The 22,944-nt window shown below is 45.8% G+C and overlaps 1 protein-coding gene across 1 annotated transcript in view; it reads left to right on the top strand.

The window, feature by feature from the left end:
• Nucleotides 1-22,944, top strand: part of LOC139418470 (roundabout homolog 2-like) — a 120,204-nt gene that overhangs the window by 77,745 nt on the left and 19,515 nt on the right. The window contains exons 9-21 of the mRNA XM_071167941.1: nt 2,280-2,485; nt 5,530-5,611; nt 5,761-5,926; nt 6,296-6,462; nt 6,563-6,684; nt 8,372-8,603; nt 10,970-11,094; nt 11,249-11,420; nt 12,389-12,565; nt 13,403-13,429; nt 13,618-13,657; nt 17,553-17,680; nt 18,485-18,757. Of these exons, the coding sequence (XP_071024042.1) occupies nt 2,280-2,485; nt 5,530-5,611; nt 5,761-5,926; nt 6,296-6,462; nt 6,563-6,684; nt 8,372-8,603; nt 10,970-11,094; nt 11,249-11,420; nt 12,389-12,565; nt 13,403-13,429; nt 13,618-13,657; nt 17,553-17,680; nt 18,485-18,757 (1,917 nt within the window). The remainder of the gene's footprint in view (nt 1-2,279; nt 2,486-5,529; nt 5,612-5,760; nt 5,927-6,295; nt 6,463-6,562; nt 6,685-8,371; nt 8,604-10,969; nt 11,095-11,248; nt 11,421-12,388; nt 12,566-13,402; nt 13,430-13,617; nt 13,658-17,552; nt 17,681-18,484; nt 18,758-22,944) is intronic.

The following is a 22,944-nucleotide window of genomic DNA, read 5'->3' as shown; positions in this document are numbered from 1 at the left end:
ACGCAAATAAATGCTCTGCCTTTGTCTCCCTGATGGGAAGGTGACCACAGATGACGGTGAGATGCCGTGGATTTCTACTCTGCCCTCTATAAGGCGGAGGATTGTGATCCTCTGTGTGCTGCAGTTGTTACTGTACATGGACTTCCTCATTTGGGACCTGAGCAGAGAGTTGCTTTGGACATTGACATTACTCTGCAGGAGCTGTCCAATGCAGTTATGCAGCTCTCATCAGGCCGAGGTCCTGGCATCGATGGTTTACCATCTGAGTTCTATAATCACTTTTGGGGGTCTATTTGGGGGGATTTTTATGAAGTGGTGTGTGAATCTTTTCGTGCGGGTTCTCTTCCTGTATCCTGTCAATGTGCTGCACTTTCCTTGTTGCCAAAAAAGGGGGATTTGACAATTTTTTTAAAACTGGCGACCTGTTGCATTGCTGTGCGTATAATTAAAAATTATATCTAAATGTCTCTCAAACAGGATGAAAGAATATCTGTGGCTGTTGGTCCACAAGGACCAGTCTGACTGTGGACCTGACCTCTCTGTTGTTGATAACTTGTTTCTAATAAGAGATGTTTTAGATCATCTCGCCTACTGAGGAAGCGATTCCTTACCAGTACTTCATCGGCAGTATGTGACTGACGCTTCCAATTTTGATTGGTGGACGGAGGGTCTGGATTATGTGTTCCCTGCGCTGAATGTTGTGCTGTGGCGGTGGCATTCGAGGAGGAAGTGGAGATGCTGCTTTTCTTCAATACCCTCTCTGTCTCTCTCTCTCTCTCTCTGTTTCTCTGTCACTCTGTCTTTTTCTCTGTCTCTTTCTGTCTCTCTCTCTCTCGCTCTCCATTCATTTATTGGCTCCCTCTCACACATATTATTGAATTAGCATCTGCTCAAGGATTTTTTGGGGAAAGAAAACGAGCCTTGCCCTGCGAGTCGGAAAAGATAGATCAGCATGCAAATAGTGTCGCTGTATACTGTACGGGGGAGTGAAGGAATGATCAAGTGGTTGAGTGTGAAAAATGATGCAAGAAAGGAGTAATCTTTTGCTATTGCATCTGATCACAGTCAATTAATAGCGTCTATATCCGTTGTACAATTAATCATACAATGAGGTGCTGGCAATGATAACATATACAATGTATAATAATAATATGATATATATATATATATATATATATATATATATATATATATATATATATATATAAATGCCGTTTAGCAGATGCATATAGAGTGGGGAGAGGAAAAGGCTGGCGTCTGCTTGGTTGAGTTGCTGTGTTCCTCTGAGTCGGAAGGAGGTGTGATAGGAAATAGGAGCGCTAGAACCTGCTGCAAATACTCTGTCTGAATTGAGACTAACAGCACTGATACTCTGTCTGAATTGAGACTAACAGCACTGATACTCTGTCTGAATTGAGACTAACAGCACTGATACTCTGTCTGAATTGATACTAACAGCACTGATACTCGGTCTGAATTGAGACTAACAGCACTGATACTCTGTCTGAATTGAGACTAACAGCACTGATACTCTGTCTGAATTGAGACTAACAGCACTGATACTCTGTCTGAATTGAGACTAACAGCACTGATACTCTGTCTGAATTGAGACTAACAGCACTGATACTCTGTCTGAATTGAGACTAACAGCACTGATACTCTGTCTGAATTGAGACTAACAGCACTGATACTCTGTCTGAATTGAGACTAACAGCACTGATACTCTGTCTGAATTGAGACTAACAGCACTGATAAGGAGGATATTTTCAAAACGTAACAAGATTGAACACCCCAGAAATGCGGAGGCTGCCCAATGAATGACAGCATGCATATAAGAGCATTAAGGAGATGCATTTCTCTTGTGGTTGGCGTGTTCATTCTAAGCAGTGTTTTGTCTAGGGGTGCAGTGGTGCAGTGGTGAGTCATAGGAGAGGAGGGGCGATTGGGAGGGAGGGAGGGTGTGAATGTGTTAAAATGTGTTGTGAAAGAAGGCAGGGTAATTAGCCCCGTAGGCGAGCCATCGTTAATCCACACCTTGTAATTAGAGTGCTACGGTGTGATGTGGTGCCATGAGCACGCACTATCAGAAACCTGCATATGACCCCAAAAACAGGTACCCCCTATCACAACAAATACATCAAGGAGACCTTGGGTCTCCAGTGGTAAATTCACTAATGGGGTCAAAAAACAATTACATATATAGCACCAAACTATAATTCATTGTTTGTGTTTCATTGTAAATTCCTGATCATGATTTCTGATTCCTTATTTTTCTCCAGCCTCGAAAGACCGACCCCCGCCTATCATCCGGCAGGGCCCATCCAACCAGACGCAGGCTGTGGGGGGTGTGGCCCTGCTGAGGTGCCAGGCGTCAGGGGACCCGGAGCCCACCGTCACCTGGCTGAAGGACGGCCTCAGTCTGCTGGGGAAGGATCCTCGCATGGCCCTGCTGGAGCCTGGCAGCCTGCAGATCCAGAGCACTAGGGTGGGTTTATAAAGTGAGAGGAAATAAGTATTTGATCCGCTGATGATTTTGTACGTTTGCCTACTGACAAAGAAATGATCAGTCTATAATTTTAATGGTAGGTTTATTTGAACAGTGAGAGACAGAATAACAACAACAAAAAATCCAGAAAAAACGCATGTCAAAAATGTTATAAATTGATTTGCACTTTAATGAGGGAAATTAGTATTTGACCCCCTCTCAATCAGAAAGATTTCTTGCTCCCAGGTTTCTTTTACACAGGTAACGAGCTGAGATTAGGAGCACATTCTTAAAGGGAGTGCTCCTAATCTCAGTTTGTTACCTGTATAAAAGACACCTGTCCATAGAAGCAATCAATCAATCAGATTCCAAACTCTCCACCATGGCCAAGACCAAATAGCTTTCCAAGGATGTCAGGGGCAAGATTGTAGACCTACACAACACTGGAATGGGCTACAAGACCATCGCCAAGCAGCTTGGTGAGAAGGTGACAACAGTTGGTGCGATTATTCGCAAATGGAAGAAACACAAAAGACCTGTCAATCTCCCTCTGCCTGGGGCTCCATGCAAGAGCTTACCTCGTGGAGTTGCAATGATCATGGGAACGGTGAGGAATCAGCCCAGAACTACACGGGAGGTATCTTGCTAATGATCTCAAGGCAGCTGGGACCATAGTCACCAAGAAAACATTTGGTAACACACTACGCCGTGAAGGACTGAAATCTTGCAGTACCCCCTGCTCAAGAAAGCACATATACATGTCTGTCTGAAGTTTGCCAATGAACATCTGAATGATTCAGAGGACAACTGGGTGAAAGTGTTGTGGTCAGATGAGACCAAAATTGAGTTCTTTGGCATCAACTCAACTCGCCGTGTTTGGAGGAGGAATGCTGCCTATGACCCCAAGAACACCATCCCCACCATCAAACATGGAGGTGGAAACATTATGCTTTGGGGGTGTTTCTCTGCTAAGGGGACAGGACAACTTGCATCAAAGAACAACTTGCACTGCATCAAAGGGACGATGGACGGGGCCATATTCCGTCAAATCTTGGGTGAGAACCTCCTTCCCTCAGCCAGGTCATTGAACATTTGTCATGGATGGGTATTCCAGCATGACAATGACCCAAAACACACAGCCAAGGCAACAAAGGAGTGGCTCAAGAAAAAGCACATTAAGGTCCTGGAGTGGCCTAGCCAGTCTCCAGACCTTAATCCCGTTGAAAATCTGTGGAGGGAGGTGAAGGTTCAAGTTGCCAAACGTCAGCCTCGAGACCTTAATGACTCGGAGAAGATCTGCAAAGAGGAGTGGGACAAAATCCCTCCTGAGATGTGTGCAAACCTGGTGACCAACTACAAGAAACGTCTGACCTCTGTGATTGCCAACAAGGGTTTTGCCACCAAGTACTAAGTCATGTTTTGCAGAGGGGGTCAAATACTTATTTCCCTCATTAAAATGCAAATCAATTTATAACATTTTTGACATGCATTTTTCTGCATTTTTGTTGTTGTTATTCTGTCTCTCACTGTTCAAATAAACCTCCCATTAAAATTATAGACTGATCATTTCTTTGTCAGTGGGCAAACGTACCAAATCAGCAGGGGATCAAATACTTTCCCCCCTCACTGTAGGACGGACGGTGTACAAACACAATACACCTAGTCACAGCAGCAAGCCTTTCCTCCACACTCCACACTGTGTTCACTCATGATTGATTTGGCCTTGAGTCTTCCTGCCACGGTGGCTTCATCTCTTTTCCCTTTCGGCTTCTCTACTTTCCTTGCCCTCTTTTCAATACACTGCCTGTTCTTCAGGGTTTCTCTCTGTTCTGAAAGGCAGGCTGTTAAGGTTTGTGTGATTGTCACTCCGCATGTGTATGTGTGTGTGTCGCTCTGTGTGTGTGTGTGTGTGTGTGTGTGTGTGTGTGTGTGTGTGTGTGTGTGTGTGTGTCATATTGTTTTTTGAGAGAGAAGATAGAACACTTCTCATCTGATGTCAGTTGGATGTAATTCAAATGGACAAGTGCAGTCATGTTGCTTTTAAAGATGAATAGAGGGTATTGATTTGTATGTCATTTAAAGCTGCCGTTTAGAGCCAGTCTCCTGGGCAACGGTTAGAGATGCTCTAACTCATGGACAGTGATGTGGGGAGTGGGAGTGTAACCATGTACAGCAGCATATCACTACCATCAAAGTGTGTGTAAGATGTCTACACACACCCACATTCACACACTCCCCTTTATTTCCCAAATCTCATTGGAATATCCATTAGACTGGCCAAAGCTGCAGTCCTCTGGGTTGATTTAATAAACCTTAGGGAGACGTGGTTATGAAAACGGAGGAAGTGAAATAAGGAGACAGAGAGAAGGGGAGGGGAGGGTGAGGGAGTGAGGGGAAATAAATCAAAAATAGAGCGAGAAAGGGAAGAGGGTTCAAGAAAGCGAGGGAGAGGAGAGACAGGGAGAGAGGGAACGAGGGAGAGAGCGAGAGCAAGGGGGAGGCCAGCTGTCATTGTTCCCCAGTGTTAAAGCGGCCAGCGTTAAATAGATTATCATGTCTCTGTTTCACTGTGTCTGTATTGATGATGATGGGGCTGAGGATGTGGGGGGCTGACTAGTACTAAATTAAACGTATTAAGAAAATTAACGTCAGCACTTCCAGGGCTCTTTTTTCGTCTTCCCCCACTCCGTTTTCTCATTCACACCCACTCCCTCTCTCCCTGGGAGTGAGTCAGGCCAATGGAGGTTAATGCATTTTTTGTGTACTTCTGGCTGCCGAGCTCTTTCCATAGGGGAGATTCACTACCAAACAATATCACTACTATCAAGAAGGCAGACATATATCAATGAACATACAAAAACCTTTGTTTGTGAGGTGTTGATTGATCTGTTCCTCAGCCTAATATTTGGTAGGCCACTTGTATGACCATTTTAATGGATGGATGTTTTTTTAGTTTTTTTATGAAATGTGAAATAATTGAATCGTTTAACTGGCTGGTCAGTGTAGGTTGTGATTGTCTCTTTGTTCCCCTCTGTCCTCCTCAGCTGTCTGACTCTGGGCTGTACACCTGTGTTGCCACCAGCTCAAGTGGGGAGACCTCATGGAGTGCCTTCCTGGATGTTAGAGGTACAGTAACATCTTGATTTACTGTTCCTTCTACCCACCATTGATTGAAGCAAAACGCACTAAACGAGTTCCACCATTTCTAATGCACCTTTCGCCTCTTTCGTTTTGATTCATTTTGATAGAGATTCTTCTCCTTTCCTCCCTCTCAGAGTCCAGTGACCTCATAGACTCTATGTCCCACAATGCCAGTGCCCTCCCAGGGCCTCCGTCTAAGCCAGAGGTCACTGATGTCACCAAGAGCAGTGTCTCGTTGTCATGGGAACCTGGGCCTGAGGAGGGCTCACCGGTCACTTCCTACGTCATCGAGGCCTTTGGGTACGTCTGGGAACAGTATCCCCTAGCGAAGACTCACTAAATGACCCCAAAATTTCAGAGCAATGACAGATGTATTCGTTTATGTGGGCATATGGGTCACTGCCACATCCAGGGCAAGCACAACAATCCCAGGAATTGTGCAGAATAGTCTGCATACGAGAATCATGTGCAGTCCAAGAAGGTTGATCAGGGCCTCTTTGACTCAGTGTTTAAGTTTGGTTTCAGACCAGCTGTGCAATGTCTTGATGGTGCTAGGTAAATTAGCCAAGAGAAAACAATAGGAATGTAGCTATGGAGAGCTATTACTGTAAAAGCTTTCCTTGGCTGGGCTCACTAACGCTCTTCCTCTCTGCGGTTCTCTGTGAGCAGTCAGCTGGTCAGCAACAGCTGGCAGACTGTGGCTGACCACGTGAAGACCACACAGTTCACGGTCAAAGACCTGCGACCGAACACGGTCTACCTGTTCCTCATCAGAGCGGTCAATGCCCAGGGTCTCGGAGACCCCAGCCCCATGTCTGAGCCTGTCCGCACACAAGGTACCAAAATAGAATGTGCTCCATGCCAACATGACATTTCAAACGGGTTCGATGGCAATATTTAATAGCACCTCTCTCTCTCTCTCTCTCTCTCTCTCAGACATCAGTCCTCCAGTGCAGGGTGTTGACCATCGTCGTGTCCAGAAGGAGCTGGGTGATGTAGTGGCCAGCATGCATAACCCTGTGGTCATCAGCTCTACCTCTGTCCAGGTCACATGGACCGTGAGTACCACTGTTTGGATTACTTACAATTGTATTTTGTTGTTGCATGTCAACAGAGATGCAGTTGTTAGTTTGTTGATAGTTCGGAGCACCTGTAAGACGGCTCACTGCATAAAGCGTAGCTAAACATTTTGACTTGCAGAGCCCAATGATTCATTTATTTACCACGTATGACGCAATGAGGAACTTGTATGAGGGGGTTTGATGTGAACCAGTGTGCTTTGTCTTTGTGGTGAGTTGTTATTCTCACTGAATCGGGAAGTGCAGAATCTCAAGAGCTGAATAGCGAGAGAGATGAACCTTGTTTTCCAGGCTGGCTGGAGGACAGCATTAGGATCGTTCAGGAACAGAGACAGCTTAGCTAGTCTTTCCAGGCTTCACACACACACACACACACACACACACACACACACACACACATACACACACAGAGAGACAACTTCTGAGATGGGTGGACGTGGACAGCTGGTGTTGCATCAATCTGTGATAATTTGGGTTGACTCAAGAATTAAGACAAATGATTCTCACCGAGACGAATAGATCACCGTTAGCAGCAACATGTTGCATTCTCTCTTTAAGAAGCTGTTGGCATTCAGCTCTTTATCTGGAGGTTATTCATCTTTCCTCTTGGCAAGGTGTCCCATCTACCTTCTGGAGAGCCCTGCTTAATGACAGAGGCTCTTCTATTTCACACATACATACTCTTGCACACGCACATCCTCACATGCACACTCTCCATATGCTTCGGCTCTGTACGCACCGGTGCCTTGATGTTTTGACATTATTAGGTATCTGGGCTCTTCCAGATGGGGCACCAATACTATACGAGTTCAAACATTAAAGTGAACCATCAAAAATGCCACTCTTGCGAAATTACACAGAGATACTTCGACCATCTTCAATTAGCTACATGATAATATTAGTATGAAATGACATTGTAACACAGGTTAGATTAAATCCCAGAATTAGCTTGGTGTTTTCTTCTTCACACATACTTTTGTTGTCCTACCATTCCCTAGTATACCTGTCCTATAAAACAAGGGAAAAGTCAACAGAATTCACTTGTTTATGGTATTTACTCCCACTATGGCTGCATCTAGCTAGCTGGATCAGTCAGTTCTAACAGGTAAGGGAGGGAGGGAAAGGGAGCGCGGGGGGGCGTCTCCCTAAGGTTTCTTCATAAAGCTTTTAGATTCACGAATCATTTCGTTAATGAAATGCAAACAGGCACCCGTAGAGGCTGAGCGTTGGCAGCGCGTCGGCATGATTTATTTGGACTGGGCTGAGGGTAAACAGCTGCTTTATTTGCCCTGTAAAAGCTTTTCGCTTGCTTCTGCCCCTGTTAACAAGCCATTACTGTGAGTTATGTTGCACACTCCCTCCCCAGACCCCGCCACTGCAACTTTACCCCGCCATAGTAACGGGATTTGTTTACCGGAAAGGACACTGCATGGTTTTAATCCACTCTGTCGGGGTCAAATGTAAGAGCTTTGTAGCTCTCTCTTTTGATGGTTTGGTCGGCATGTGCTGTATTTAAATGGGCAGTAAGTAGTTACTATGACTCAAAGTCGATAGGGTTCTTGTAACATTACTCTAGTTATTGAAAAATCCCTTTCAAAATCCACAATATACATAATAAATTCCTCTTCCTACCCTCTTTCTCTCTCTCTCATTTTCTCTCCCTCAGGTGGAGAACCCTTCCCAGTTTATCCAGGGCTATCGTGTTCTGTACAGGCAGACGTCAGGTCTGCCCTCCCCTGGGGCCTGGCAGGTGCAGGACCTCAAGGTTCCGTCTGAGAGAGACGTGGCGCTGTCTGCCCTGAAGAAGGGCGTTGTCTATGAGATAAAAGTCCGTCCGTACTTCAACGAGTTCCAGGGAGCAGACAGTGAATCAATGACAGCACGCACCTTGGAGGAAGGTAAAGGACCATTACCAACTCAATATGTGTAGTAATGCAACAAAAAGACATTGCCATCTCTGCAGGATTTATTCTTTTCACTTTGTCAAAAACGTTTGAAATTATTTTAAATCAATGCTACGTGTGTGCTACATCTGGTAATGGCCAAATACCTTGAAGCTGATACAGAATATAATTGTACACACCCACAAACACACTCTCTGCAAACAAACATAAGAAAACTAAAGAGATGACACACAAACACTGAGTATTAGGGTGACATCTTCCCTGTGGCAGATCTCCCAGACATCTCAGCTCTGTAGGGGGGGTATGACAGGCCTGTGAGTCTGTGGGGGGGCCTGTCTCCTGTGACACCAGCTCAAACATCTTTCTGTGCCTCTCCCTGTTCCTGTCTCTGCTCTCTCTGGACCCCTGCTGTCACATCGCCTGCCATGCCCCTGTCGCATACAACATTTATATTGTGACTTTAAGATGTTACCTCCCTTTCTCTCTTTCTTTCTTTCTTTCTTTCTTTCTTTCTTTCTTTCTTTCTTTCTGTTGTTCTTTCTTTCTTTCTTTCTCTCACTTGCCCCCTCTCCACCTCTACTTCATACACATGCATAAATCAAATGTTCACTTACAGTAAATCAAACATTGATGTCAGTCAGCGATTTGAACAGAACCTCAACTTACATTGGCGTCTCAAGTTAAGATTCAGCCCTCTTTGAGTGGTTGATTAATTGGGGCCAGCAGCGTTCAGGCTGCATTTTATTTCTTGTGTCCATTAACCCAATTAGGCCCACACAGGAGTTGTTATCCAAGTGTAACGCTCTGGGCATGTTCAGTCCGTGCAGACAGTTCTCTCCAGACCTAGGGTCCTTCTGGAGAAATCTACTGTATCCACGGTAGCCAGGTGGCTCAGAGGCCAGCTGGTAAATGAGACTGTTGTGCAACGTCCCACCTGGCTAGCCACATTTCACTGAGACACAATAGCTGATTCACATGAATCTTCCACTGACTGTATAATGTATAATTTCAAAATGTATGGCTTCTCAACTGAGTTTAGTTCTGAGCTAACCCAACCAATCAATCAGATATAAATGAGTTGTGCATTGGGAATACAGAGATGGTAGTTCAGAGTCTTAAGCTGCGGTAGTGTTCTGAATGAATGACAACTAAACATCCAGCACAATAGAAACAATAGGTCTATGTGTTAAGTTGTCCTATAGCCATGCTGTTAGCCTGCAGGTGTCTCCAAGCTGTTTGAATCCTCTATACAGCCTTTGAAGGTGACTGGTAAGAGCGGTCTGTCAGCCCACACTGGGGATCAGCAGTGTTTTGTCGATCTAAAACGATTGGACACGGGGTCACCGAAGTGTCACTTGGCACGCCACGTGGCACGCAGCAGGTCACATTTCTGCCAGCGATACATCACACAACTAATGGGCTTATTAGCATCTCATTCGTTACTGTACACCACGATGGAGAGCTTTCATTTAGCTCAGATATGCATAATGTGGTGCTTTAGCATCCCGAGCGCTAACGTGTAACTGCGTGTGATGGGGGTGATCCATTAATACGGAGGCAGTATCAGTCGCTGGGCTCGGGCCCTTCATCACAGACCCATACTTTACTCAGGGGTACACGTGCCAGTCTGCTCTGCTCTGTTTTAGAAGGGCACAATGACTCGCTTATTGGTATGTTTAGTAAAGACTACATGGCATTTCACCAGGCAATGAAGAGTGATTGGGCCTTGGAAGTTCAACAGACAATAATATTGTTTGGCATTAGAGGTTGTAACTTCCTGTTCAACTAGATGGATTGTTATAGTAGATTCCCCTAAATTTTTTGGGGCGGCAGGTAACCTAGTGGTTAGAGCGCTGGGCCAGTAACCGAAAGGTTGCTAAATCGACTCCCCGAGCTGACAAGGTCGTTCTGCCCCTGAGCAAGGCAGTTAGCCCACTGTTCCTAGGCCGTCATTGTAAACAAGAATTTGTTCTTAACTGACTTGCCTAGTTGAATAAAGTTTTTTTTTTAAAAGCAACCTACGAAGGCACCAAGAGACCTCTGGTACTGCTACTCAGCAAGGAAAAGGAATGATTCAAAGACAGACTTAAGTAAGAGAGGAAGGTTGGAGAGAGAAAGATACAAAAAAAAAAGAGGTAGTGTGGAGAGTGCAGTCATTATTTCTGTATGTTGTGGTGGCTCTCCCAATTCTTTCTTGCTTCTGCTAAAGAGAAAGCCTTCCACATTGAAGTACTCTTTAAATATAAATCAAGGCAGTGCTCTCTGTTATGCTCTGGCGGACAGCAGGCAGCAGCAGTTCTCTATTGGAATGTGAAGATGTGGTGATGTGGTGATGTGTTTTGTTGTGCCTCCCCATGCAGCGCCCAGCGCTCCTCCTCAGCAGGTGACAGTGCTGACAGTGGGGAACCATAACAGCACCTCTATCAGCGTGTCCTGGGACCCCCCTCCCGCAGAGCACCAGAACGGCATCATCCAGGAGTACAAGGTAGGCAGCGGCAATCTGTATTCTATATGTTGAGAAAATAAAGCTTCACTGTGTGTGTATTGTATACACACATTGATATTACAAGACATTTGGTATCAACTGCCTCTCCCCACAAATGCCTGTCCCTGTGTGTGTGTGTGTGTGTGTGTGTTAGATCTGGTGCCTGGCGAACGAGACACGTTTCCATGTGAATAAGACGGTGGATGCGGCCATCCGTTCCGTGGTGGTGGCGGGTCTGCAGGTGGGGGTGCAGTACCGTGTGGAGGTGGCGGCAGGCACCAGCACCGGAGTGGGGGTGAAGAGCGAGCCCCAGCCCATCGTCATAGGTAACACACACAGGGTCTGAGGCAACACACATAATAACAGGGAACCCTAATCTGACTCACAGACAGTGGGTCTGGAAAAATGATTGATCAATTTATCACGCTTGGAGAAAAAAGAAAATTGTGCATTGTCGGAGATCACATGTGTACTGCTGGAAGCTGAAGGTTCACTGAGTTCTGTAAGGCAGGCTCCATTCATAGTGATCTATCAGGAAATCAATAGCATTTCATTTAGTGTAGTGTCCAGTAACAGTGTGGCGAGTGCTGTTAGCCATATCAATAATCCTTCTCGATATCTGTGCGGCCAGCGCTAACAAAGTAGACAGTGTTATTGGGGTGGGCTTATCAGCCTATCACATCTTATCAAACAGCTGAAGGATAGGCCTAAAATCAATAGCAGAGCCAGGCCAAATGCTCTTCATCCGTGACTTTTGACTGATGTGTGGGGAAAATATCCTCAACGGCCACAGAAAGGCAAACAGAGGCCTGTGGACTGAGGCTTAATGACTGGGGCTGGGGCTCCTGCTCCCGCTGGAGACTGTGAATCTAATTTCACAGCACAGTAGCTGCAGCAGAAAATCAAACTCTGTCTGAGCTGCTCTGTCAATCTCCCGTCTCGGAGTTCAAATTGATGAGAGCACTGCTGAATTGATTAACTCTCTGCCGACATATTGCAGTTTTGTGCTCTCAATGGTGTGGGTTTTTAATTTGATATTGTTTATCTATAGTGTTGTTTTTATCCTAGAAAACAGCTGTAACGGGATTGTACCTTTCTTATAGAATTTCTTGTTTTCAGATCATATAGTAGATTTTGATATTAACTATCATTAAATATAGATTTGTACTCGTTTTCGAGATATGTTAGCCGTTGACTGGTTTGGGTCTACTGGACAGCCAAAAGCTATCCTATCCACCAGATGCCATGGTGTCCATCTGATTGGTGTCTCCTGTCCCCTGCTGTCTGTCCCCAGGTGCAGAGCTGCGTGATGTGATCACGGGGGCGGAGGGCAACAACAGCATCTCAGACGTGGTGAAACAGCCGGCCTTCATCGCTGGGCTGGGAGGGGCCTGCTGGATCGTCCTCATGGGCTTCAGCGCCTGGCTCTACTGGAGGAGGAAGAAGAGGAAGGGCCTCAGCAACTACGCAGGTCAGAACCACTCTACTATTATGGATACGGGCCTGAGTAATATCAACACCGATCAAAACCACTATACAGAAACATTGCAGTGTAGACTAGCTTTCCCAACTGCCTTAGACGATGTGTCTAGGGTGAGTTAGTGGAATCCCAGGTGAGAGACAGAGCTGTTTTGTCCAGATGGTGTATCATTTAATGCAGAATAAAGGAGATATTCAGCTCAGACAGAAAGAAGTCTTCTTTGCTTTAATCCATTGTGCACCTATGTGCATCAGCTGTGAACACAATCCCATCAAGCCTGCACCATAAAACTCAAATACACTCATTTGAAATAAGTCATTCACATTTCCTTACATTATGGGACCGTGACCCATGTCGTTCGCACATTAGCCATAAATGCATTCTCCAGATTTAGGTATGCAATTTTTCATTTGGCCTTCCGGGGGTGATTTTAGCTGTGGACTATTGTCATTATTTGGTTTGCTATCACCATGCTTCAGGGGCTGGGGAGGAAACCATAGTGATTACCGAATTATAGGGCTTTGCTTTATTCAAAAGCTCTCCTATGATCCCTCCTCTCCTCAGAGCAAATTCATTTTCAATAAGCAGTTCAATGTTTGTCTTCTTTTTGCCGCCTGCTTTGTATCTCTCACCCAGCCAATCTCCATACTCCCTGTCACATTTTTCCTCAACCAGATGTGTCTACCATTGTCAAACGGATGGTGTTGCACCTTTTTTTTTGTATCTCTGTGGTTGTGTTCATGTTTGTTTATGCTGACGTTGCATCGACTTTGTCTACAGTGTCGACAGGCTTTTAACACACACTATCTCTGTCTTGTTTTGTTGCAGTTCAGTCCTTCACCTTTACCCGTGCAGGTATTGGCCATTTGTCCTTGTCTTCTCACCTTAATTTGGATGTTGGACTGTAGCACTAGAAAATATTTCCCCCCAAACATATACCAGCTTGAAACACATTCAATGTTTTTCAGAGCACTCTTCTGATTAAAATTCTTCCTCCTCTCTCACTCTGCTCCCTGCCGTCTCTCTCTCTGGTTGGACCACAGTGACGTTTCAACGAGACAGAGGACTGATTGAAAATGGAAGGTGAGGACAAACAAAGTCCTTATTAAGTCACTCAACACAACGTAATGGCATGGGATTTGATTACAGTGACAAAAAAAACATTAGAAGTGATGATCCATCCCTTGTGGAACAACATGGATGCTGGTGTGATGATAGAACATATCAGTGTGGAATGATCAACCTTCACGGAGGGTACAGATTCATAGGAAGAAGAATAGATCCGTTATGATGAATGAACTCCTTACATGTTCCAAAACTCCCCCGCTTATTCATCCTGGCGCAACACGTGCGTTGATGTATCGATTGATTGAGTCATCAATCACTCCCGGGAAATTATCAGAAACAATTAATGCGGGCAGAGCAGGTTTTTTTATTGGCTCGTTCATCTGTGCAGCGGGGCTGGTGGCGGCGTTGCCGGGGGGGGGGGGTGATGAATTTGCCTGTCGACACGCGGGGAGAGGCACTGCTGACGGCACGCCTCCAGAATGCAAGCATATGTAACGATGTAAAGAGATAATGACCCAAGGGAGTGGGGCTGGAGAGGATACTCCCCAGTTCCACTGAACCCCAGGCAGGCAGACAGACACTGCAGTATAGGAATGTAGAGTATGCCTGTCGTCTACTGCAACTCTAGTCTGATCTGCCTGGCAGAGCACAGAGATGCGTAGTCTAGCTCTGAATATCACTGGGTGAAAATCACTGGGCACTGACTCTGTGAGAATATGAAGAGAGCTCCCCCAGGGGCTAGGGGATCAGGCTCTTCCTCTCCCTCTCTCTTTCCTTCTCTCTGCTTTCTTGTCCTTTTTTTCTCTCCTCTCTTTCTCTCCTTTGTCACACCTGAGCAGGCAGATCCAGCCCAGAGCTGATACAAATGCAGCCAAAAAATAAGCTAAAAATAAACTGTATGTTGTTGCCTGAGCCCACGTGTGGTGTGTGTATGTGTGTGTGTGTGTGTGTGTGTGTGTGTGTGTGTGTGTGTGTGTGTGTGTGTGTGTGTGTGTGTGTGTGTGTGTGTGTGTGTGTGTGTGTGTGTGTGTGTGTGTGTGTGTGTGTGTGTGTGTGTGTGTATGTTATTGGATATGTGTGTCTGTACATTTGTGGGAACATGCCTGTGTGATTTTATATGGAAATTGCTCTTATAATGTTTTAAACATATTTTAAGCCATCACAAGTCAGATGTATGCCATTCCCTGGGCGCGTGGCACACCTGGCTTAAAGGGAAATACATTTGTGGACTTCTGCATTAATTAACCAAATGCAAACAAAGGCACGTGAGCCTTGTGACTGAAGCCTCTGTACACACCAACAGCTATGCACGGTAATAGTTAATAGCACAGATATACCGTTTAGAAAAATATTTTTTTTCTCCTAGTAACAAAATAAAAAAACTATTCTGTATTTATTTCAGGCATTGGAGTGAAATTGCCAATTTCCTGTGCAATATGAGAGGGGTGGTTTCACCAAAACAGCCTATGAGCTTTGTCGTGTGTGTTGCTATGGAGACGCTACCCCACCACCCCGTGCTGGCAGGCTATCCGCCAGAAGGCCCTCTATGATTCTACATTTAAAATGTAAATGTTTGTAGTGCTGGGCTCTAAAAGGGATTTAATGTCTGTGGTGCTGGGCTCTAAAAGGGATTTAATGTCTGTGGTGCTGGGCTCTAAAAGGGATTTAATGTCTATGGTGCTGGGCTCTAAAAGGGATTTAATGTCTGTGGTGCTGGGCTCTAAAAGGGATTTAATGTCTGTGGTGCTGGGCTCTAAAAGGGATTTAATGTCTGTGGTGCTGGGCTCTAAAAGGGATTTAATGTCTGTGGTGCTGGGCTCTAAAAGGGATTTAATGTCTGTGGTGCTGGGCTCTAAAAGGGATTTAATGTCTGTGGTGCTGGGCTCTAAAAGGGATTTAATGTCTGTGGTGCTGGGCTCTAAAAGGGATTGAATGTCTGTGGTGCTGGGCTCTAAAATGGATTTAATGTCTGTGGTGCTGGGCTCTAAAAGGGATTTAATGTCTGTAGTGCTGGGCTCTAAAAGGGATTTAATGTCTGTAGTGCTGGGCTCTAAAAGGGATTTAATGTCTGTGGTGCTGGGCTCTAAAAGGGATTTAATGTCTGTGGTGCTGGGCTCTAAAATGGATTTAATGTCTGTGGTGCTGTTCTCTAAAAGGGATTTAATGTCTGTAGTGCTGGGCTCTAAAAGGGATTTAATGTCTGTAGTGCTGGGCTCTAAAAGGGATTTAATGTCTGTAGTGCTGGGCTCTAAAAGGGATTTAATGTCTGTGGGGCTGGGCTCTAAAAGGGATTTAATGTCTGTGGTGCTGGGCTCTAAAAGGGATTTAATGTCTGTGGTGCTGGGCTCTAAAAGGGATTTAATGTCTGTAGTGCTGGGCTCTAAAAGGGATTTAATGTCTGTGGTGCTGGGCTCTAAAATGGATTTAATGTCTGTGGTGCTAGGCTCTAAAAGGGATTTAATGTCTGTAGTGCTGGGCTCTAAAAGGGATTTAATGTCTGTAGTGCTGGGCTCTAAAAGGGATTTAATGTCTGTGGGGCTGGGCTCTAAAAGGGATTTAATGTCTGTGGTGCTGGGCTCTAAAAGGGATTTAATGTCTGTGGTGCTGGGCTCTAAAAGGGATTTAATGTCTGTAGTGCTGGGCTCTAAAAGGGATTTAATGTCTGTAGTGCTGGGCTCTAAAAGGGATTTAATGTCTGTGGTGCTGGGCTCTAAAAGGGATTTAATGTCTGTAGTGCTGGGCTCTAAAAGGGATTTAATGTCTGTGGTGCTGGGCTCTAAAAGGGATTTAATGTCTGTGGTGCTGGGCTCTAAAAGGGATTTAATGTCTGTGGTGCTGGGCTCTAAAAGGGATTTAATGTCTGTGGTGCTGGGCTCTAAAAGGGATTTAATGTCTGTGGTGCTGGGCTCTAAAAGGGATTTAATGTCTGTATTGCTGGGCTCTAAAAGGGATTTAATGTCTGTGGTGCTGGGCTCTAAAAGGGATTTAATGTCTGTGGTGCTGGGCTCTAAAAGGGATTTAATGTCTATGGTGCTGGGCTCTAAAAGGGATTTAATGTCTGTAGTGCTGGGCTCTAAAAGGGATTTAATGTCTGTAGTGCTGGGCTCTAAAAGGGATTTAATGTCTGTGGTGCTGGGCTCTAAAAGGGATTTAATGTCTGTAGTGCTGGGCTCTAAAAGGGATTTAATGTCTGTGGTGCTGGGCTCTAAAAGGGATTTAATGTCTGTGGTGCTGGGCTCTAAAAGGGATTTAATGTCTGTGGTGCTGGGCTCTAAAAGGGATTTAATGTCTGTGGTGCTGGGCTCTAAAAGGGATTTAATGTCTGTGGTGCTGGGCTCTAAAAGGGATTTAATGTCTGTATTGCTGGGCTCTAAAAGGGATTTAATGTCTGTGGTGCTGGGCTCTAAAAGGGATTTAATGTCTGTGGTGCTGGGCTCTAAAAGGGATTTAATGTCTGTATTGCTGGGCTCTAAAAGGGATTTAATGTCTGTGGTGCTGGGCTCTAAAAGGGATTTAATGTCTGTGGTGCTGGGCTCTAAAAGGGATTTAATGTCTGTGCATTTAGTCCTGGTCCGTTTCTCCAGGGGGTGTTAGGGGCGCTAAAGCCCAGCACTGATTTATAGACTTGTCAGTTTTTTATGTCTCTCTGTTTGTTCATTGTTGCCTCTGCTCCAGGCTGCTCCAGAGGAGCAGATATGCTGAGTGAGGTTTCACAGCAATTTGTTGTTGAATCAGTCGGTATAACATAATGTGAGAAAATGAATAGTATTGCTGGGATTCAGACGGAACCAGATGTTTTCCTAATAACAACCTCTCTCTCTCTCCCTCACCGCTCTCTCCCTCACCTCTCTCTCCCTCACCTCTCTCTCATTCTTCTCCGTCCCTCTTCTGTCTTTATCTCCAAAAATAGTCGTCCTGGTCTACTGAAAGCCGGTGACCCAGGATTCCCCTGGTTGGCTGACTCCTGGCCCTCCACCAGCCTGCCGGCCAACGGGGGCCTGGGAGGTCCCAAGGACCGGGGTAACTTTGGTCGTGGAGGTAAGAAAACATAGGTATCACTCCTGGTCAAACAGAACCAAACCCAGGGAATTAGAGAATGGAGGTTGATAGAGGGCTGACCCAGACCGTCCCAGCTGATCATGGTGTCACGCTATGCCACGGCAACACCACAGTCCCACAGTGAGACCAGAGGTCAGAGGTCATGTGCCCAGAGTGAGAGGCAGTGAATACATGTATGAGCTACATGCATTATTCAGTGTGGAGGGTATCCCTCAGCAGGCACACTGACAGGCCGTCACACACACTCCGGACTCTCAGTCTCTCTGGATCACGCTACCTATCTCATCACTATTGGCTTCAAAAAACTGACACAAACTTTAATGAGAGCGTGTGTGTGTGTGTTTCTTCTGTCTATGCATGATTGGGTTAAACGCGCTTGTAAACTAGATTATTTGCTTGTGGCAGTGTGTGTTTCTTTTTGTGTGGGCATTTGAGATGGAGAGATAGTATGTGTGTATTGGTGCCATTTTCCTGTAGCTCATTTAGCTCCCACCAGGCTGATGAGCGGCCCCGAGCCCCTGTGGGTAGAGCTGAAGGTCAGCCCTGTGTGATGGGCCCTTTCCCTCGGACACAGTGCCGGGCCCCTACAGGGCATTGCATGGCGACGTGATAATTATCCTGCTAGCTAATCACTTTGATTCATCTCAGCTCGATTGTGGTCAGTTGAACTAACACAGGGAGCCTACCGCTGGAGCAGGGAGTGCTAATGTGTTACACGCTGACCTTAAAGATGGCCACTTTATCTCTTCATGCATCTGTCTGTTTCCTAATCTCTCATCTCAGATGTGCTACCCTCCGGAGTGGGTGAGAAGACGGGTACCATGCTGTCTGACGGCGCCATCTACAGCAGCATAGACTTCACAGGCAAAGCTGGTTACAGCAGCCCAGCACGGGGCTTACAGGCCACACCCTACGCCACCACCCAGATCCTGCAGTCCAACAGCTTCCATGAGCTGGCTGTGGACAGACCAGACCCCCGCTGGAAGGCTTCCCTTCGAGCCCAGCAGGAGATGGCCAACCTGGGCTACTCACTGACTGATGGACGCCCCTGTAACGGTACGCCACTGCAACACTGAGGAAGCACAGGGAGGGGACGGGCGGGGTAGGGCTGTGTGATTTTGAATATGTGTGCATGTGTCCCTGGATTTGTGTATGCTCCAAAGGAAGCCCTAAAGCATAGCATCAGATCTCCCTAGATTGTATAACATTGTCTGGATGGTCAGTCACGGAGTGAAGCGCAGCATTCGTTAGATGGCTTTTTGGAATAACAATAGGCTTCAAGACTAGTAGAGGAGTAGAGAAAGAGAGAGATAGATAGATAGAGAGAAAGTTGAGGTCTGGAAACCACTGGCGTACCGGACAGTGGTTTCCAGACCTCAACGAGCTCTGGGGGCCCATGCACCCGTCATCGACAAATAGTTTTTTTTTTTACATTGAATCAATCATTTTGACAGTAACCCTCCAAACATTTATGCATAAACCTTTTCCATATACACTAGGAAGCTACATTTTTGTTTCTTGAGCTTCAAGAATGTGCCTCAGGCCTTGAAAAATGTACTATTGAACTAATTGAATGTAAGGGCATATCAGTGAACAAATGCTGTGGTCAAGGCTAAGACGGTGCCAGGGCAATGAATGGAGCTTACTCAGGTGTTCAAAGTGCATAGTGCTTCTTAGGTAGTTTTTTATTAGTTTTAATTTAAAAACCAATCTCTCCGCAGAAGCAATAGTTACCGGAATGGTTAAAAACAGCTTGATTGCCATAGCAACATCAGAGAAACTGGGCAGAAGGGAGTGGTGCTTCAAATACAGCAGTTCTGCAAAATATTTAATTGAGCCTCTAATTCTCTTTAATTGCTGGCCTCAACACTTTACGGAAAGAGATTAACTGTAGGTTATAGGAAGCTCTGGTTGCAATATCAACAGTCCCTTATCTCTGGTATATCTTGGCATTCATCATTCAAGACTAAGTTTAAATTGTATATATACATATATTTTTTGTTGTTGAATTCTTCCCCCTTGTTCTCCCCAACTTCGTGGTATCCAATTGTTAGTAGTTACTATCTTGTCTCATCGCAACAACTCCCGTACGGGCTCGGGAGAGACGAAGGTCGAGAGCCATGCGTCCTACGAAACACAACCCAACCAAGCCACACTGCTTCTTAACACAGCGTGTATCCAACCCGGAAGCCAGCCGCACCAATGTGTCGGAGGAAACACCATGCACCTAGCGACCTGGTCAGCGCGCACTGTGCACGGCCCGCCACAGGAGTCGCTGGTGCGCGATGAGACAACGATATCCCTACCAGCCAAACCCTCCCTAACCCGGACGACGCTAGCCCCATGGACAACCCGGTCGCGGCCGGCTGCGACAGAGCCTTGGCTCGAACCCAGAGTCTCTGATGGCACAGCTGGCACTGCGATACAGTGCCTTAGACCACTGCGCCACCCGGGAGGCCAAATTGTATATTTTTAATATACACTGCTCAAGAAAAAGGGAACACTAAAATAACACATCCTAGATCTGAATGAATGAAATATTCTTATTAAATACTTTTTTCTTTACATAGTTGAATGTGCTGACAACAAAATCACACAAAAATGATCAATGGAAATCAAATTTATCAACCCATGGAGGTCTGGATTTGGAGTCACACTCACAATTAAAGTGGAAAACCACACTACAGGCTGATCCAACTTAATGTAATGTATGTAACTTGATGTAATGTCCTTAAAACAAGTCAAAATGAGGCTCAGTAGTGTGTGTGGCCTCCACGTGCCTGTATGACCTCCCTACAACGCCTGGGCATGCTCCTGATGAGGTGGCGGATGGTCTCCTGAGGGATCTCCTCCCAGACCTGGACTAAAGCATCCGCCAACTCCTGGACAGTCTGTGGTGCAACGTGGCGTTGGTGGATGGAGCGAGACATGATGTCCCAGATGTGCTCAATTGGATTCAGGTCTGGGGCATGGGCGGGCCAGTCCATAGCATCACTGCCTTCCTCTTGCAGGAACTGCTGACACACTCCAGCCACATGAGGTCTAGCTTTGTTTTGCATTAGGAGGAACCCAGGGCCAACCACACCAGCATATAGTCTCTCATGGAGTCTGAGGATCTCATCTCGGTACCTAATGGCAGTCAGGCTACCTCTGGCGAGCACATGGAGGGCTGTGCGGCCCCCAAAGAAATGCCACCCCACACCATGACTGACCCACCGCCAAACCGGTCATGCTGGAGGATGTTGCAGGCAGCAGAACGTTCTCCACGGCGTCTCCAGACTGTCACATCTGTCACATGTGCTCAGTGTGAACCTGCTTTCATCTGTGAAGAGCACAGGGCGCCAGTGGCGAATTTGACAATCTTGGTGTTCTCTGGCAAATGCCAAACGTCCTGCACGGCGTTGGGCTGTAAGCACAACCCCCACCTGTGGACGTCGGGCCCTCATACCACCCTCATGGAGTCTGTTTCTGACCGTTTGAGCAGACACATGCACATTTATGGCCTGCTGGAGGTCATTTTTCAGGGCTCTGGCAGTGCTCCTCCTGCTCCTCCTTGCACAAAGGCGGAGGTAGCGGTCCTGCTGCTGGGTTGTTGCCCTCCTACGGCCTCCTCCACGTCTCCTGATGTACTGGCCTGTCTCCTGGTAGCGCCTCCATGCTCTGGACACTACGCTGACAGACACAGCAACCCTTCTTGCCACATCTCTACCTGCACTACCTGAAACACTTGTGTGGGTTGTAGACTCTGTCTCATGCTACCACTAGAGTGAAAGCACCGCCAGCATTCAAAAGTGAACAAAACATCAGCCAGGAAGTGGCCTGTGGTCCCCACCTGCAGAACCACTCCTTTATTGGGGGTGTCTTGCTAAATGCCTATAATTTCCACCTGTTGTCTATTCCATTTGCACAACAGCATGTGGAATTTATTGTCAATCAGTGTTGCTTCCTAAGTGGACAGTTTGATTTCACAGAAGTGTGATTGACTTGGAGTTACATTGTGTTGTTTAAGTGTTCCCTTTATTTTTTTGAGCAGTGTATAATAATATATACAGTTGAAGTCGGAAGTTTACATACACTTAGGTTGGAGTAATTATATCTCGTTTTTTTCAACCACTCCACAAATTTCATGTCAACAAACTATAGTTTTGGCAAGTCACTTAGGACATCTACTTTTTGCATGACACAAGTAATTTTTCCAGCGACTGTTGACAGAAAGAGTAATTTGCTTATAATTCACTGTATCACAATTCCAGTGGGTCAGAAGTTTACTTACACTAAGTTTAAACAGAAAATGATGTCATGGCTTTAGAAGCTTCTGATAGGCTAATTGACATCATTTGAGTCAATTGTGTGTACCTGTGGAAATATTTCAAGGCCTACCTTCAAACTCTGTGCCTCTTTGCTTGACATCATGGGAAAATCTAAATAAATCAAGACCTCAGAAAATGAATTGTAGACCTCCACAAGTCTGGTTCATCCTTGGGAGCAATTTCCAAATGCCTGAAGGTACCACATTCATCTGTACAAACAAGAGTACGCAAGTATAAACACCATGGGACCATGCAGCCGTCATACTGCTCAGGAAGGAGACGCGTTCTGTCTCCTAGAGATGAACGTACTTTGGTGCGAAAAGTGCAAATCAATCCCAGAACAACAGCAAAGGACCTTCTGAAGATGCTGGAGGAAATAGGTACAAAAGTATCTATATCCACCGTCAAACGAGTCCTATATCGACATAACCTGAGAGGTCGCTCAGCAAGGAAGAAGCCACTCATCCCAAAAAGCCAGACTACAGTTTGCAACTGCACATGGGGACAAAGATCATACTTTTTGGAGAAATGTCCTCTGGTCTGATGAAACAAAAATGGAACTGTTTGGCCATAATGACCATATGAAAAAGGGGGAGGCTTGCAAGCCGAAGAACACCATGCCAACCATGAAGCACGGGAGTGGCAGCATCATGTTGTGGGGGTGCTTTGCTGCAGGAGGGACTGGTGCACTTCAGAAAATAGATGGCATCATAAGGTAGGAAAATTATGTGATTATATTGAAGCAACATCTCAAGACATCAATCAGAAAGTTAAAGCTTTGTCGCAAATTGGTCTTCGAAATGGACAATGACCCCAAGCATACTTCCAAAGTTGTGGCAAAATAGCTGAAGGACAACAAAGTCAAGGTATTGGAGTGGCCATCACAAAGCCCTGACCTCAATCCTATAGAAAATGTATGGGCAGAACTGAAAA

The sequence above is a fragment of the Oncorhynchus clarkii genome, chromosome 10 (assembly GCF_045791955.1).
Source record: "Oncorhynchus clarkii lewisi isolate Uvic-CL-2024 chromosome 10, UVic_Ocla_1.0, whole genome shotgun sequence".
NCBI lineage: Eukaryota > Metazoa > Chordata > Actinopteri > Salmoniformes > Salmonidae > Oncorhynchus > Oncorhynchus clarkii.
Note: the sequence above shows the minus strand (reverse complement) of the source record. Positions and strands in the feature narration are given on the sequence as shown.